The sequence below is a fragment of the Oreochromis aureus genome, linkage group 15 (assembly GCF_013358895.1).
Source record: "Oreochromis aureus strain Israel breed Guangdong linkage group 15, ZZ_aureus, whole genome shotgun sequence".
In the NCBI taxonomy this organism is placed as follows: domain Eukaryota; kingdom Metazoa; phylum Chordata; class Actinopteri; order Cichliformes; family Cichlidae; genus Oreochromis; species Oreochromis aureus.
The window spans coordinates 10,482,852-10,498,977 of NC_052956.1; the positions used below are offsets into that span (position 1 = coordinate 10,482,852).

At 39.9% G+C, this 16,126-nt stretch overlaps 1 protein-coding gene across 6 annotated transcripts in view; it reads right to left on the reverse strand.

The window, feature by feature from the left end:
- Positions 1 to 15,624, reverse strand: part of LOC116310718 (protein EFR3 homolog B) — a 32,997-nt gene extending 17,373 nt beyond the window's left edge. The window contains exons 1-4 of one of the 6 annotated variants that reach the window (XM_031727597.2): positions 15,505 to 15,624; positions 14,849 to 14,990; positions 6,041 to 6,117; positions 381 to 508 (exon numbers count right to left, since the gene is read on the reverse strand). In XM_031727597.2, the coding sequence (XP_031583457.2) occupies positions 381 to 508; positions 6,041 to 6,117; positions 14,849 to 14,855 (212 nt within the window). In that variant the 5' untranslated portion in view covers positions 14,856 to 14,990; positions 15,505 to 15,624. Of the gene's footprint in view, positions 1 to 380; positions 509 to 6,040; positions 6,118 to 12,097; positions 12,189 to 12,372; positions 12,464 to 14,848; positions 14,991 to 15,404 lie in introns of those variants that run through there. The other 5 variants (XM_039599163.1, XM_031727596.2, XM_039599162.1 and 2 more) reach the window with 5 other exon arrangements.
- Between the last annotated feature and the right edge of the window lie 502 nt (positions 15,625 to 16,126).

A 16,126-nucleotide genomic window follows, 5' to 3' on the forward strand; every position in this document is an offset into this window, starting at 1 on the left:
ACAAACACATCACACCACATAACCCAAACCAATCGTGTTCTTTTTATTAAAAACAGACCAATTTTCCTCCATGTCCTGTTGGTTATATTGCGAACATAGTGACAGTGAGTTTCGAATGTAACGAGGAAACGGGGTCAAGAACACGCACACAGAATACAAAGAAGGATTTTTACAGCACAGTCTTAAGCGCTTTGATAAGCTCAGATCTTGTGCAGAGATCAGAACAAATCTCTTTGATGAAAGGATATTACAAGCACCACTTTTCCTATTACCAACAGCAAAGCCACCTCAAAATCTTTAAATAAACTGATATGTGGCAAAGAATAAACACAAAAGATGCACAAACAGCAAATGTTTAAGAGACTACAGTTGAAGCTCACCCGTATCTATGCCGAGCCACATCCCTTGACAGTCTCTCAGACAGGTAGGCTCCGATACGGTCCAGCTTCTCTGGAGCTGACAAGGCGTAGAATGTCAGCTTTTCCATGTTGGCCTTGACCAGACCATCCTAGGTGGGTGACAGAGGGAGACGGCAAAAGTGGGACACTTTGCAATAAACCAAAGGAGCAGTTAACCCAGAATTTAAAAGAAAAAAAAAAAAAGTTGTCAGATTGGATATATATACATGAGTTAATTTTCACTAACATGCTTTGGCTCAGTTTACTATTACAGCTTTTTTTAATGTCAATGGGGATAATAATTTATAAAATTGTTGTTCCAGAAATATTTCTGTGCTAATGCAACTGTGCGTGTTTAGTGACAAATATAAATCTATTCATTTCTAAAAAAAACCAAATCAACGAGTATAACTAGATCATCAGGTTTTCACTCCTACTTTTCCCCTTGACCTACTTTACTGCTCTTCAGTTTGGTCTGGGGGAAGAGAGAGCTAAAAACACCAACAGTCCACTGAGATCTCACTTACATTCGGACAAGACCAAAAGAAGGAGCGAATGAAATAAAATTTGAAGGTTTTACACATCCGGAAAGACGAGACATGAGCGGTGTGTTACAAAAAAGAAAAAAAGAAAAAAAAGAAAAAAAAAAAAAAAAAAAAAAAAAAAAAGAGTACACCCCATGTTTCAGTAGCTTTTAAAAGTCACAACTTGAAGTAACTGTTTTTAGTCTCTGACAACCTTATGGAAGAATTTTGGCCCACTTGTCTTTATAAAAGCGCAGATCTGTTATGGTCCCATCAAAACATTTCAATCAGGTTGAACTTTGAACTTATACTGGGCTACTGCAACACCTCGATTCTTTTCCTTTTCCTCCATTCTGTTGCAGATTTGCTGCTGTGCTTGAGAGTATTGTCCTGATGAACGACCCAGTTTTATTCAAGCTTTAGCTGTCAGACATAGCGCCTCATATTCGACTCTAGAATACTTAGTTGCTATACTATAGTTCATGGCTGACTCAATGACTGTTGCAGAGGTCCTGTGGCCGCAAAACAAGCCAAAATCTTCACCCCTCTACCACTGCACTGAATAGTTGGTATGAGGTGTTTGTGCTGATATGCTGCATTTGGTTTTGCCAAACATCTTGATTTTGGTCTTGTCTGTCCAAAGGTCACGTCCCAGAAGTCTCATGGTTTGTTCAGATCCAGTTCTGCAAACATAAGCTGTGCTGTCATGTCCTTTTTAAAGAGGGTTACCAAGCTTTTTCCTGGTAACCCTGCCAAACAAGCCATACTTGTTCAACCTTTTACTAATTGTACTGTCGTGAACTTTAACATTTAAATTTGCTAGAGTGTGAGATGTAGTTTTGTTTTTGTTTCCTTGGGGGGCAGTTTCTCTGAATGGTAATTGCCAGTGTCTTTCTTTCTTTGCTTTGTACTAGCAAATTTCCAAAACTTAAAACATGACTTTTATTGTCTTGACACATAAAACCTTAGAACTGGAAGAAGGTGTACTTTGTTTTTCTCAATACTGTACCCATATTAACAGAAAAAAAAAGTTATTTTCATAGACACTGTATAAATGAAAATGGGTAAATCTCAGTAAAATGATAAATCTTGTGATGAAGACATGAGCACCAGCGGAACTACTTATACAATCCAAGCATCCTGTACATAACAATAAAAGGAAGTTTTATAAGTTATGCATATAATTTGCCATTTACACGCACAAAAAAATAGCACATCAAAATATGTTCAAAACAACTCACTTACAGTTAGCTGGGGATGTGTCTCTAACCAAGGGACACATTTTAGCAGGATGAACAATAACAATGCCCCTTTTAATGTAAGTGCCTCAGTGGTAATGTCACAGCATGCACAAAAAAAGGATGCAGTCATTGTTTTTATATATCTGAATTCTCATCTAAGAGAGCACATCTGCTGTCATACCTGAGTATGAAGAAGGCACTACCAACTACCATCTTCTTGAAATTAGTTTAATGCCCAATAACCAGTTTGACTGTTAAGTTTAGCTATAAACATGGCTTCTTATCCAAACCATCAACACACTTTTTAAGAGAAGACAGAGAAAGCACCAGTGAAATTAGTACCTTTTTTTGGTCGTTACATTTCAGAATTTTCCAGTTTCACTACCCAGCCACTGCACATTTACAAATTATATAGGACCTCAATTCTTTTCCAAATGTATTTTTTAGCGAAGACAAGTAAAAAGGAAAACAAGTATGAGGGGCCGTACAAGCCAAAATTCATTCTTTCACTCTCACACACATACATTCTTCTTTCACACACACATATATTTTCACTCTCACACACATATATTTTCACTCTCACACACATACATTCTTCTTTCACACACATATATTTTCACTCTCACACACATATATTTTCACTCTCACATACATATATTTTCACTCTCACATACATATATTTTCATTTATGCATTCCTACATTTTGCTCTCATTTACATGCATTCAATATGCATTTAATCTCACAAATAATATATGTATGTAAGCAGAGAATGCATACATGTCAGAAGAAAATATATGTATGCAAGAGAATAATGTATGTGAATGAAAGAGTATAGTGGAAACGGAAGGAGTTTAATGGAAACGGAAGGCTGGGTGTCTGTACCGCTGTGATTGGCTGAGAAGCACGCGCGGGTCACTTTCAAGTGTCTGACAGCATTGAGGGGGGAGAAGAAACTCGAGTTCTTCAGCAAGCTATCGGGGTTTTAAGAAATATTTTATCATCTCCTGAAACGGTCACATCGTTGTCCTCGTCACTTGATCGAGATGGGACGGGCTCAACTTTTTTTTTTACGTGCGCTCAGAATAGTGGCACAAAAATAACGCCATAGTTACCCACCAGCTGACCGGGTGATCACTCGGGTTAAACATAATATATAAAGCTCAACTGACAAAAAATCACCGACTACACCACCAGGTATTATAGGAAAAACCATAAAGCCTTTGAACTAAAACAAAGCGCTGTTGTGACAGTGATGTACACTGTCTTGTTGGTATATATGCATGATTTGTATCACCTTCATGTTTCCAAACCGATACCATGAGCAGCAGTTTTACAGCTCTGGCTCCAGCAAACATCAGCTGATACTAGAAATTAATTTTAAATAAATTCTAACAGCTTATCAAGCTTGAACGTGCTGCTGTTGTTTAGCGCGACATCCGCTGGTTTCCTCTTTCTGGCGCAAAGTGGGAGATAAACAAACAAGAAAGACGATCAGCTGATCATTGATCGGTTTCATGATTGAAGTAGCAACAGGAGAGGGAGGGAGGGGGAGAGAATGAGGGGAGAAGAGGCAGCTGTGCAACGTGAAGACAGAATAACTCCAGCTTTGTCTTTTTTCATTCTAGCTGAAGTACGGGACTAATCGCGTTCTTTTTCCTCTCAATACGGATGTATTGTAATTGGTCCAGCCCAGAGTTGATCATGACCAATTGGCTAATCCACCACCTTTCATTGTTTATACCGTTACAAAAACAAACAAACATAAGAATGAAAAATCACCATCTGTTATATTGTGGTTTTGTGGCACAATATAACAGCGTACACAAAGAGTTGAGCGCGCACGGGCAGAAATGTTGAGAGCGTGAGCGCAAATACAAAAACTGAGCGAGAGGGGCTGCTATTGTATGTGTGTATGGATAATAGCAAACACTGAAATAAATTTTTTGCACGCGGCAATGAATTTTGTTCGCTCAAATTCAGCTTTTCTTCGCTCAAAATAAATTTCTCCTCAAAATGCAACACTTGCACCTGCAAACTTTTTTTTACGTGCGCTCAAATTTTTTTACGTGCGCTCAGAATAGTGGGACAAAAATAAGGCAATAGGTAACAGGCATCTCCGAAAATGTTAGAGCACTTATGGAAATATGTGATGTCTTGATGAATCAAGCAGATATTTGAAGTTTACACAGCACCATTCTCGCATGAAAATATCTTAAAAGTTTATTTTGTGACCTATGGCGTTATTTTTGTGCCACTATTCTGAGCGCACGTAAAAAAAAAAAGTTGAGCCCGTCCCATCTCGATCAAGTGACGAGGACAACGATGTGACCGTTTCAGGAGATGATAAAATATTTCTTAAAACCCGATAGCTTGCTGAAGAACTCGAGTTTCTTCTCCCCTCAATGCTGTCAGACACTTGAAAGTGACCCGCATACGTGCTTCTCAGCCAATCACAGCGGTACAGACACCCAGCCTTCCGTTCCATTAAACTCCTTCCGTTTCCACTATACTCTTTCATTCACATACATTATTCTCTTGCATACATATATTTTCTTCTGACATGTATGCATTCTCTGCTTACATACATATATTATTTGTGAAATTAAATGCATATTGAATGCATGTAAATGAGAGCAAAATGTAGGAATGCATAAATGAAAATGTATGTATGTGAGAGTGAAAATATATGTGTGTGTGAGAGTGAAAATATATGTGTGTGAAAGAAGAATGTATGTGTGTGAGAGTGAAAATGTATGTATGTGAGAGTGAAAATATATGTGTGTGAAAGAAGAATGTATGTGTGTGAGAGTGAAAGAATGAATTTTGGCTTGTACGGCCCCTCATAAACAAGTATTTCAATAAATGCATATATATACACACATACACATGCTCACACGATGTGACACAGTTTCGAGTCAACATTATCGGACGTCTTAATTATGCCTAATCTGCTGGAGCACCATTAGTTACAGACTCAGCCACTGCAGGTTTCATTTTGGAGCACAATAAATGGTAAATGGCCTGTATTTATATAGCGCTTTACTAGTCCCTAAGGACCCCAAAGCGCTTTACACATCCAGTCATTCACCCATTCACACACACATTCACACACTGGTGATGGCAAGCTACGTTGTAGCCACAGCCACCCTGGGGCGCACTGACAGAGGCGAGGCTGCCGGACACTGGCGCCACCGGGCCCTCTGACCACCACCAGTAGGCAACGGGTGAAGTGTCTTGCCCAAGGACACAACGACCGAGACCGTCCAAGCCGGGGCTCGAACGGGCAACCTTCCGATTACAAGGCAAACTCCCAACTCTTGAGCCACGATCGCCCCGTCACAATAAGCAGGTGCACAGACTCACAGAGACAGAAAACAGGGCGGGGGAAAAAAAGAGTTAAGTATAAGCATGCCCCTGTACTGCAGACCATAGATCTAAAAGGTAAAGTGGGTTACTGCAGCAGCATTGAGGCAGTAATGAACAGCAAATCAGCTTCTTCGTCTCAGCCCAGATTAATTCCCTTTATGAGTCATCTGCATCAGATCTCAGTAAATCAGAAAAATGGTAGGAAAGATGAGCTTTGAAGAAGGCAGTTATGTAGCTCAATATAAATCCTCCTAAATATAAATTGTCATAACTATTTATATTTGCAAGCAAAGAAACCACAGATGGATCCTACCAGCTAAACCTGGCAAAGCTCAATTTTTATCCTTAACGTACAATGACCCCAGTTATTTTTTATCCACAGATACGAAAGCGCCAAGTGATTTCTATATGTAACTCTACACTATGTAGAAGAATGGTATTTTGACTTTGAACATGAAAGAGAACAACATGAGGTATTAATAAAAAAAAACAGAAAGAGTCACTTCTCACCTCTGGATCTTCTGGGAAGATGTTGTCTACCAGTCTCTTGTACCGAGGCCTGAGTGCCCCGCAACAGCCACAAACCCCTGAGGAAGGAAAAAATGGAGAGGAAAAACAAAAACAAGAGAGAAGTGCTCAATTAGGCTTGTGCAGTATGACTGATAGAAATACAATAAATCAGGTCTTTTTCCTTTTTTCTTTTTCTGGTAGTAGTATTAGTCTGCACTCTGTCAGCCAAAGTAATGAGGTAGTCTCAAATCAGCCACATTTCGGTACCGATTCAATGAACACTGCAACAAATGGGCAATAAAAAAGTCATTCCAGTTCAGCAACTAATGACTTCACATTATTGCTCTCACAACAGAAGTAATGGTTGAAAGCTGGAGAAAAATAAGTTACAGAAAATAAACATTAACTTTAACAGAAGTCAAACTGACCTGTCAGCAAGGAAAAAACAACTGCAGGTAGGAAAATGGACAAAATGGATTTGTTCATTTTTGTCAACTGACAATAGTCAGGCCGTAATATCATTAATTTAGCAGCATACGTAAATATAAACGCATGAACTTACAAATGCATATAGCCTGAGACAAATAAAAAAAAATGTGTACAGTAGAAGGTGACTTCATGTCAGCTTTTAAAGAAATTCCTACACACACAATACGCCTGCATCATGCGGTATGGGTATGACATAATCACTCAAACTTTTGTTTTTAGGCATTAAAAAGATTTATCAAACCGAACCTTTATGTCACAAAACACGTGTCAACTCAAGGCGATTCTGTGCAAAGACACTTTAGGACACCAACATATGGAAGGAATGTGGTCACCAGACAATTACAGTGACAGCAATGCCACTGAGATGAAACAGGCACACACACGCACACACACACCTCGCTTTCTCTCAGTCAAGACAGCCTTAAAGAGAATGATGCAGCACGAAGTACGAACTGTGAACAGTGATTTTTTTCTGACTTTGCACTGAGGAGAAAGCAAGCCAGGCAGAGAGGCAGAGAGCTGACATGATTGGTTGAGGGAATTCAGCAGTGATGAGTCATAAGGGGGGCCCTGTGAAAATGAAAAGGGGACACCCTCCAAAATTCCCAAATTACGCTTTTACCTTTGAAGCATACGTGCATTTTTCCCCCCATCTTACTTCCTTTAAACTCACTGTGTGAGTTTTAGAGTCATAAAGCTAGACGAAAAAAGTAGGTCATAATGCAGTCAGCATTGCAGGCAAGTAATGAATGGTTCTCTGACACAAATAGAGACAGGAGGTATTTAACGTTTATTAAAAGAAAAGAAAATCAGTGCACTAAGAAAGAGATTTTCATCTGCCCTTCCTTTCTCCCAACGTCATCTTCTTCCCTTTTTAATCATTATTTTCACTGCTGTTACACAGTCTCATGAAATGGCTGTAAAAAACCCATTCTGAGCACACAGACAACATTATTAGCGGTCTATTTGCTACACCTTTGCAATAATGGCTTCCATTCCATTTATAGACCATCTCCCAACTCAACACCAAGGTAATATATTTATTTTTAACACTACTACCAAAAAAGCTATTTTCTGTTCTTCAAACAACACCATCATCAACACTGCTCACGCTATGCCAGAACTGACAAATATGACTTGCAAAATACTGTGTGAAATGCAATAAAAGCCTATTTATTTGGACGTGACAACATTTCCCCTTGTTAAATAAATGGTAAGTGATTATAATCACCATGCATTGGTGTTAGCAACGTATCTATTAAGACAAAGACAGGAAATGTAAAGATTTTATGCACTCTTCAATATTTGTTCATAACAAGTCATATCTGTATATTAACGTATTAAGATATTACTTGGTAAATATCAAACACTGATATCAAACCATGAGTGTGTAACACCCACAATATAACGACACAAGATATCGCAATACCATGTTGTATCAATTTTTTACTTCATCCCTAGTGTCTTTGTTAGTACAATCATGACAGGAAATGATAGCCAATTGTGTAAGCAATTGTCTTCATTGGGACATGTGTTGCTGCTTGAAAAACTGAACTTTTCTTAACTTCTCATCACAAGAAGTTGTTGGAAGTCTGAAATGTGTGAGAAGAGGTCATGCATTACCAAAGTTAATTATAAAGGGACACCTTTCAAGCCTGAAATGTGAGACACTTGCACTCCTACAGAAACAGGACTATCCAATCTAGCGCTTAATTGGCACAACAGGTGGCAAAAATGACAAAAATGCCCAGTGCATCCTCAACAATAAATCATCAAACTGTAAAAATCAAGGAAACAAACATCAGCCAGCCAATGCACCCTGAGTCCCTTCTCAAGACAAAAGCAAAGTTTTAGGTGGAAAATGGTTTATTTCCAAGAGATGTGCATGCGTGAGGGGTTTTTTTTCAAAGCACAAGCACAATCCAAGTCACATAGTATAACAATAGAGAAAAATTAAAAACGAAATATTTTCAGACACTTTGTCTTATCTTGCTTTTTTGTCCAACCAACTTTTGAAAACAAACACACATTTAACATTTTAAATAAATTCCCAGTATTAAAAAAAAACAAAGAAAATGAGTGTTGAGACTATTTAGACTTCTGAGCACTGCTGCTATAGAGGTCGTCATTTAGACCAAGCAACAAGGCTGTGTATCAACACTTAGTAGCCTTCTGCTACATTATCAGTGACCTAAGCCTGGCAAGGCAGCTGCAAGAACAGATAAGATGTCCCTAAAAGACCTTTTAATAAAGTTATCACTTTGAGTACTAAAAGCGCCCCTGTTTTTCAAGACTCATGTCTGCTCTCTAAAAGTTATGTTGAACTCGGCAGGAGTTGTCATCCCTGTGCTCATCTCAGGGAAGTGTGAGTCTACTCGTAGCACTTCTTCTCTTTCCTCTATCACTTCAAACACTAATGAGGCCTCTGCAACTCTCCTTCCCTTCCTGCACCCACCTAAACTCCATCCACCTCCTGTTCACATCCTTGCTGTAGTGGCTCAGGGCATGAGTGTAGGAGTCAACACTGAATTAATAAAAAAAATACAGCAGGTCCCCAGTCTTGAGAAGAAAGGGTACCGGACAGACAGAGAATGGGCAGGAGAACGAGAGAAAGACATATACAGAGATAGGAGTGTGATGGGGGAGGTGAAATGAGATGTGCTGAATGAGTCACAGATTAGTGCTACTTATTGCATCTGCTCTGTCCAGGACAAATCTGTCCTGTCCTCTCTGTCAGCTGCACATAAAAAAGATTTTTGGAAAGTCATTTCTAAATAAACTAAATTATGTAATATATTTGCATGCTATTTCACACACTTGTGATGCAGCATTTGGATATAGCCTGCCTTTTTCCTCCTTTTTTAAGAAATTGTAACCAGTTGCTCTTTACTTCAGTATTAGATCAGCTGACAGCTGAACAGTTTTTTGTAACGACACCAAACAGCATATTTGTTTCTACAACTCAACAAACTTGATGAAAGATAAGATAAGATGAGATAAGATATACCTTTATTAGTCCCACAAGGGGAAATTTCATGTGGCTCAAAGGGGCCGATTACACCCACAGGTCGTTATAACACAAAATTAAACTACCGCCATTTAAAACATTTACATATTCTGCTGGCACTCTAACTGTAATGTGTGTACTGCAATACCACTTCTCTGAGGAAATTTCTCCAGCTGATTCACTGGCACAGAAATTCCTGTGATGTTTCAGAGTTGTGCTCAGTTTCTGTTGTAAGGAATGAGGGCTGTTTTGTGCTTTTGATAATGATGGGTTAGTTAGAGAGAAAAAAAACTTAGAAGGCAAAACAAAGTGGGTGCACAATGATTTGGTCGACAGTGGTGAAAAGCACAAAGCAGGGGGTCTCACGACATCCACCCACTCTGCGCTGCAAGGTGACAACACATTTATGGGCTGGACACCGAGCTCCTCCACACAGACTCACATAAGGAATAAAACCTACACAGCAAACACTGTGAGCAACACACTGACGAGCTTGAAACACAGGAACAATAAATCACTTGTAGATCTAACACTAATACAACGGCAAGGTGAACATCTATCGCTAGTAATTGGATGTTAAGCTACACAATCTTCCAGCATGAAGTTATGAGTGGGTATATACACACATGTAAGGGTGGGGGAGTGGGGGGGGTCACCATCCTTCAAATCGCCACAGGAAGAAGCCAGCCAATCGCAATCTATTTTTATCCTTGTAACAATGGGCCGGTACATTAACAGATTACACTCTCCATATCCCCCAGGATATCAGCTTAACATTTCCACATTAGGGTGAGAGAGAAATGGAGAGAAGGGAGGAAAAAACTGTACGCTGAAGTGAGAAAAATAGAGGAAAGCAAAAATACATAGCTACAGAAGACATGTTTTTGCATGATAATAACAATTAAAAAAAAAAAAAAAAAAAAAAAAAAAAAGGAAAAAAATCCTCCACCCACTTACACAAACACCATGAGGTGTTAATAACTGCACTGTGGGTCCCACGTATCAGCTGTAGACACTACTGCTAAATTAAAAAAATAAATAACTATTGCCTAAAACAACAGAAATTATCTCAAATGATGCTACAAAAACATACATGTGCATGCACAAGGTGGTGCACGACGCTTTACGCATCTTGCAGTGTCATCTGCACCTGCTGTCCCAAATCTGCTCTGTTGTGCCTGAAGTCACATGGCGGATAAGAGAGAATAAATACAGTCCTGACACGCACCAACAACAATATTTAACACACTTAATATCTGCCTGTGTGTATGGAGGTGTGCGTATACTTAGGAAACAGAACTGCAGGTGCACATTCAGACCTCACCTTCACCTAGGGTCATGCAAAGCGGTGGTTTTGAAGGCCAACGCTGACACACAGGCATACAGTGACCTTGCTGTAAAAATACATACTTGCCCAAGAAACACATCACTTCTCATGAGGGTTACAAAGCAAGCTGCCCTTCAGGGGTGTCATTACATAAGAGGGAGGGGGGAGAGAGACAAAGTCCTGCTATTTTTACATCAGCAAACATCTTCAAACGTTGTACTCACACAAAGAAATGCAAGCACACAGCAGAATCTGGCAACACGGAGAGCAAACGAGAAACGAGGAGAGCGTAAGCAAATAGCAAATAATGAACAAGGCCATTTCAACAGCTAACCAGTATGCACAGACGCTGTCACTGAGTTTGGGAATACTGTACAGCAGATGAGGAGAGGAGCAGAGTATACATCATAGCTGAGAGGGTGACAGCCTTTTGGGAAGCGTAACAGGGAATAAAAATATTTGGGGATGACATGAAAACTACTCAAATGTCCTGCTTATATATAACCATAACACTCCACCATACCTGCCCACCATATCGCTTAGGTATATTTCAGGTACTGGAAAATATATCTTGGAATTTGATAAGGAAAACATCATATACATCCGTTTTTCAGCCAATTAAGCCATGAGCCAGACTCACAGCACACATTCGATCAGTGTGGGTGGAAGCAAACATGGCTGGTGTAATCCGACCAACACACTGATGCCCAGACCCCGCTGCCAACAAATCTATATAACACAAGCCTGGTCCAACACACTATGAATCCCTTAAACCTGCACAGACGCTATACGCTGAGCACACTGTACAGCCTCCAGTTTGAAGCGCCTGTGTTAAAAATCCACTCCAAACCAAAACCTTACTCCATCAACAGTCTGCAACTCAAAGCAAAGCTGGCTACATTTTTAATTAACACTAATCAATTAACTATATATCAACATGCCCCAGTAACATCAGAGCCAAAATAAATGTCAAAAACCATCTGGGGGATTTTATCGAATCTAAAAATGATCTTATCAGAGCTTTTCTGTTTTTAAAGAAACATAATTTAACGCACAGTATCTAAAATACTGAAGAATCATAAACGTATGAACACAAGGTTATAACACAAACACCCAAAGTTAACCAGAGTTAGCAAAGACATAATACACTGACAAAGAACACACCCTGTTAACACCAACTATAACAGAAGGAAACATTATCAGTGATAGTTAGGAGTAAATAAGTGTCTATTACCAAATATAAACATCTTCAAAGCAGAGTCCCCGAGTAATTTATTACTGTAATGTAACAGTGAGTATCCTTTTAAGTGTCCAAGTTCTCATAACGCGCTTTCAGGAGCTGCTACACTCTAGTCAGAACTGCTTTTTAGCACAAGAAAGCCGAGAAGGAAACGTCTTTGTAGAATGTAGGAAAACAGGCTAAACGCCGGATGCCTGACATTACTCACATGTTTACACAGCCCAGAATGCACAGACCAATACGCAATGGAAAAGGATTGTTAACCTTACCGTACATTAGTCGTGATGTGGAAGTCGCTCACTACAGCCGTTTATGTTTTCTTAATGCAGCTTCAGTTCTTCATGCAGACACACTGCTGTGCCTAGAGGCACTGAAAATGCACACAAACACACACACCGCTCACCCTGGGATAAATGCCTGCACGTGTGCTTGGAGCTAAAAGGCATATGAATGTGCACCGTGATTGGTGCAGAGGCTGGCTCGCTGCTATGAGTTACACACGCACACACACAGTCTCCCTGCCATGCAGGCACACACACAGTCATTCACACACTTGCGCACAAAAAGGGGCTGAGAGGCAACGTCAGAGGAAAGCGTGCCGTGATGACCTTGGATTTTCCCATTCTTCTGCAACAGTGCTCCTTCTCAACGGGGGCAGTGCAGATTTTGACATGCAAGCGTGCATACAAGCACACCAAACTCACTTATAATCTACCTCTCAATTGCAGAGGGAAAAAAAAGGCAAGGAGTGACAGAATAAGAGCGAAATGTGCACCACAAAGATGAAAAGGGAGAATACCTCCTTCCCACACAACCCTCTCGTCTCCCTCTCTCCACCCCCTGCCAGCATCACTCTTGCCCTCCTCTCCATCATTAATCTTCCCCTCTCTTCCGCTTTACTTAAATTCAGCTTTTCCTTCTGCACTTATGCAACCTTCTGCCACACTTCCTTACAGTAGGAAATGTGAGATTACATAACCATGTGTACTGATATTTGCATAAACAAAAGCAAATAACCATTCCTTTTAATGAAGTCAGAGTTTACGTTTTCTCTTCCAGGTTTCATTTTCGAAAAAAAACCCCCCCCAAAAAAAACAAGCAGATAAATGCAACAGTGCTCGCTTCCATCTCACGAGTGGCAAAGCTCATCACCAGAGCAACATGAATGCGCCACAAAAGCAGAACTTTTAAATGAATCCTACGTTTTTATAACTATTACCACTAAGCCATTAAAAAGAGATACGATCATCATGTAATTTGTTCTAATGCACAAATTTGCAGCAGTGCAGTGTACTCATAAAAGCTAAAATGCGTACTTAATATGTATTAAGTGCTCAGTCTCTCTGGTTCACAGTTTTCACAGTCTTCTGAGATGATCTTATAATGAACTAAACATCTAAAATAACAACATGTTAGGTGTTTCTCTCTTATGTAAAATAGTAGCAGCTCACAGGGTTTTAGAATGCAAAGATCAATCAATCAAGCTCAGTTCTGCAATTCCCAAAAGTGCACCATTGATTGCCAATGAAATCAGCAGTTGTACAATTAATTGAAGTTGGCAATAAATTGATCGTAGTAATAAATAAAATCTGCCTGGATAACTGGGTAACACTGCTTAGCAGCACCTTGTATGATTAACTGTGAACAAATCTCAAGCAACTTTGAGAGAGGCAGACCCCAAATAATAGTTTCCATTTCCATTGCATTTGGGAAGTATGGTAAAAAAAAGAGCTATTCAATGACACTATCCTTTCTCCCTGCCTTTGAAACAAAGCAGGGTCCCAAAGAGCACAGGGAAGGTGATGTTGTCACTTACCCTTGCCAACGCGATGGTCCAGAAGGGTACGACAGTCCAGTGCCAGCCTCTGAGTGGCCGGGACATCAGGCGGAGGCAAAGGCATGGCAGGCAACAGACACACACACACACTCAGACAAACACTACTCCTTTCATAGATACAAAAACCTTCCTTCCTAAATCCAAACGTATATATGAAAAAAAACAAAAAGCAAAACTTGGTTTCTTGTTTAATAGAACTTGGTTTCTGCACCTACACATAAAAACTAAACTTCCATCCCAACACAAACACTCAAGCCTAAAAACAAAACTTCTCCGAAAACTTTAAAATAAAAATAAACTTCACCAAGACACCCTGCTGAACACCAACTTGTATGTCCTTGTCACACAGCTTCCTTGTAATGTATGCCACTGCATACACAGGTTGTCCGCATTAACGAAGAGATTAGTGATTAGTCCTTCTATAGCAGCTCTGCTCCGTGTGCATCCCTCTCATCAATAAACATCTCACTTACACAATGGACCCCACTATCCAGCCGGGACTGCTCGCCAGGCAAGAGAGGGAGAAAGAAAGAGTAGGGTGGAGAGAAGCAGGGCAAAAGGGGCACTGTGGGATAGCCATTCAGTGAGTGGGCTTGAGATTCAAGGAATGCAGCCATGGATGTCAGCTATGGAGGCCAGCACAGGCAAAAGGTCTGCAGGGGATTTTTGGTGCAAGTTGACACACTTGGCTGCAGGACCAGATAGATCATCCAGCCGAGAAACAACAATGGGAAGCTTCTTTAACAAAACCTTTCCTTCTATCTGATAGCAGTGGTTCATCGTGGAGTGTATGTTTATTGGTGTGTGCATTTTGGGCTTCTTTGTTTGGTTCAACTTCGCGTGGAGGACATGATTTATTACTCTAGGCAGTGATGAAGCAGGTGTAAAATAGCTTGGCGTTAACGCACCTGACATGCTGAATATCAGTCACAAGGAGGCGTTGCTTTTCCAGGATCCAAGACAAGGGCAGATGGGTGGTACTTAAGTCCTGAGCTGAGTCTCCACCACTGCTTCGAAAATCAGGAAAGCCGCTGGATTGTCTTCGGCCTGCTGAAGTTAGAACGCCCAAATTAGCGGAAGCACTAATATATACTGCTAACACCGAGTATATCCGAACCTATCATTTTCCCTCATCGTTTTCCTAGCTAGTGACAAGAACATGGTGAAATTATCCTCCAGCATCTGGACAGAAATGTGAAATCATGAGTTACCGGTTAAATAATTACACGTTAGCATTCCCATTCAACAACCATTTTTATTCTACAGCACTCCAGTACATTTCCTTGATTTCTTTTAAGTTTAGACACGAACTTGTCGCTACTAAGTGTAACAAGCCTAACTCCTACGATTCAAATATAGGCATAACTGTTTTCAGCTCCTAGCTAAGTATGCTAACGTTAACGTGGCTAACTACATCGTTAGCCCCCCGGAATTTATTAATTTCAGAAAACATTTTTTGCTTACCATGAATTAAAAAACAGTTAAATCCCAAAAGTATGCGGCATGCGGACAGGTAACGGCGGACAACTTAACTAAAGTTTAGCTACGCCGGGACATCACTTACTTAGTTAAGCCAGACGGCTAGCAGAGCAGTTGCTCCTGGCTAGCCGTAAATATGGTGACAGCCCACCACTCGATTGAGCCTTTAGTCATGTTAGAACATGTACAATTCACACAGGACCTGCCCCTGCCGTTGCATCACTGGATAAATACTGAGGGGGGGAAAACATAATATTTAAACAAAGCTCTATTGGGTGAGATTCTGAAAACATAATAAGAAATAATACAGCTTTATTGAAGTACAGAAAAAAACATACAGTACTAGGCGAAAAGTTCCTTAATCTAATAACCTAATTTAATTTAGTCTAGTGAATGTTACTGATGTTGCAAAGCAGCTGGTAAGATTATAAAAGTCAAGAGGACACTGGTAGTCATTATACATGACAAATATTGTCTTTTTGTCTCCAGAGAAGATGCCAATACTGTTTCCAAAATAGTTCAAATGCCATACAGTGTTTAAATCAACTCCTCAACTCCTTTCTTATTTCTTATGCAATTCCCTCGTAAATTTCTGTAAATTTACCAACAGTGGGACTGATAAAGGCTCCCTAATCTTACATTTTCCATTTAGATATAGAAAAAAAATCTTTTAAAGAAATTAAATGTGGATGCTATGTGTTTGATGT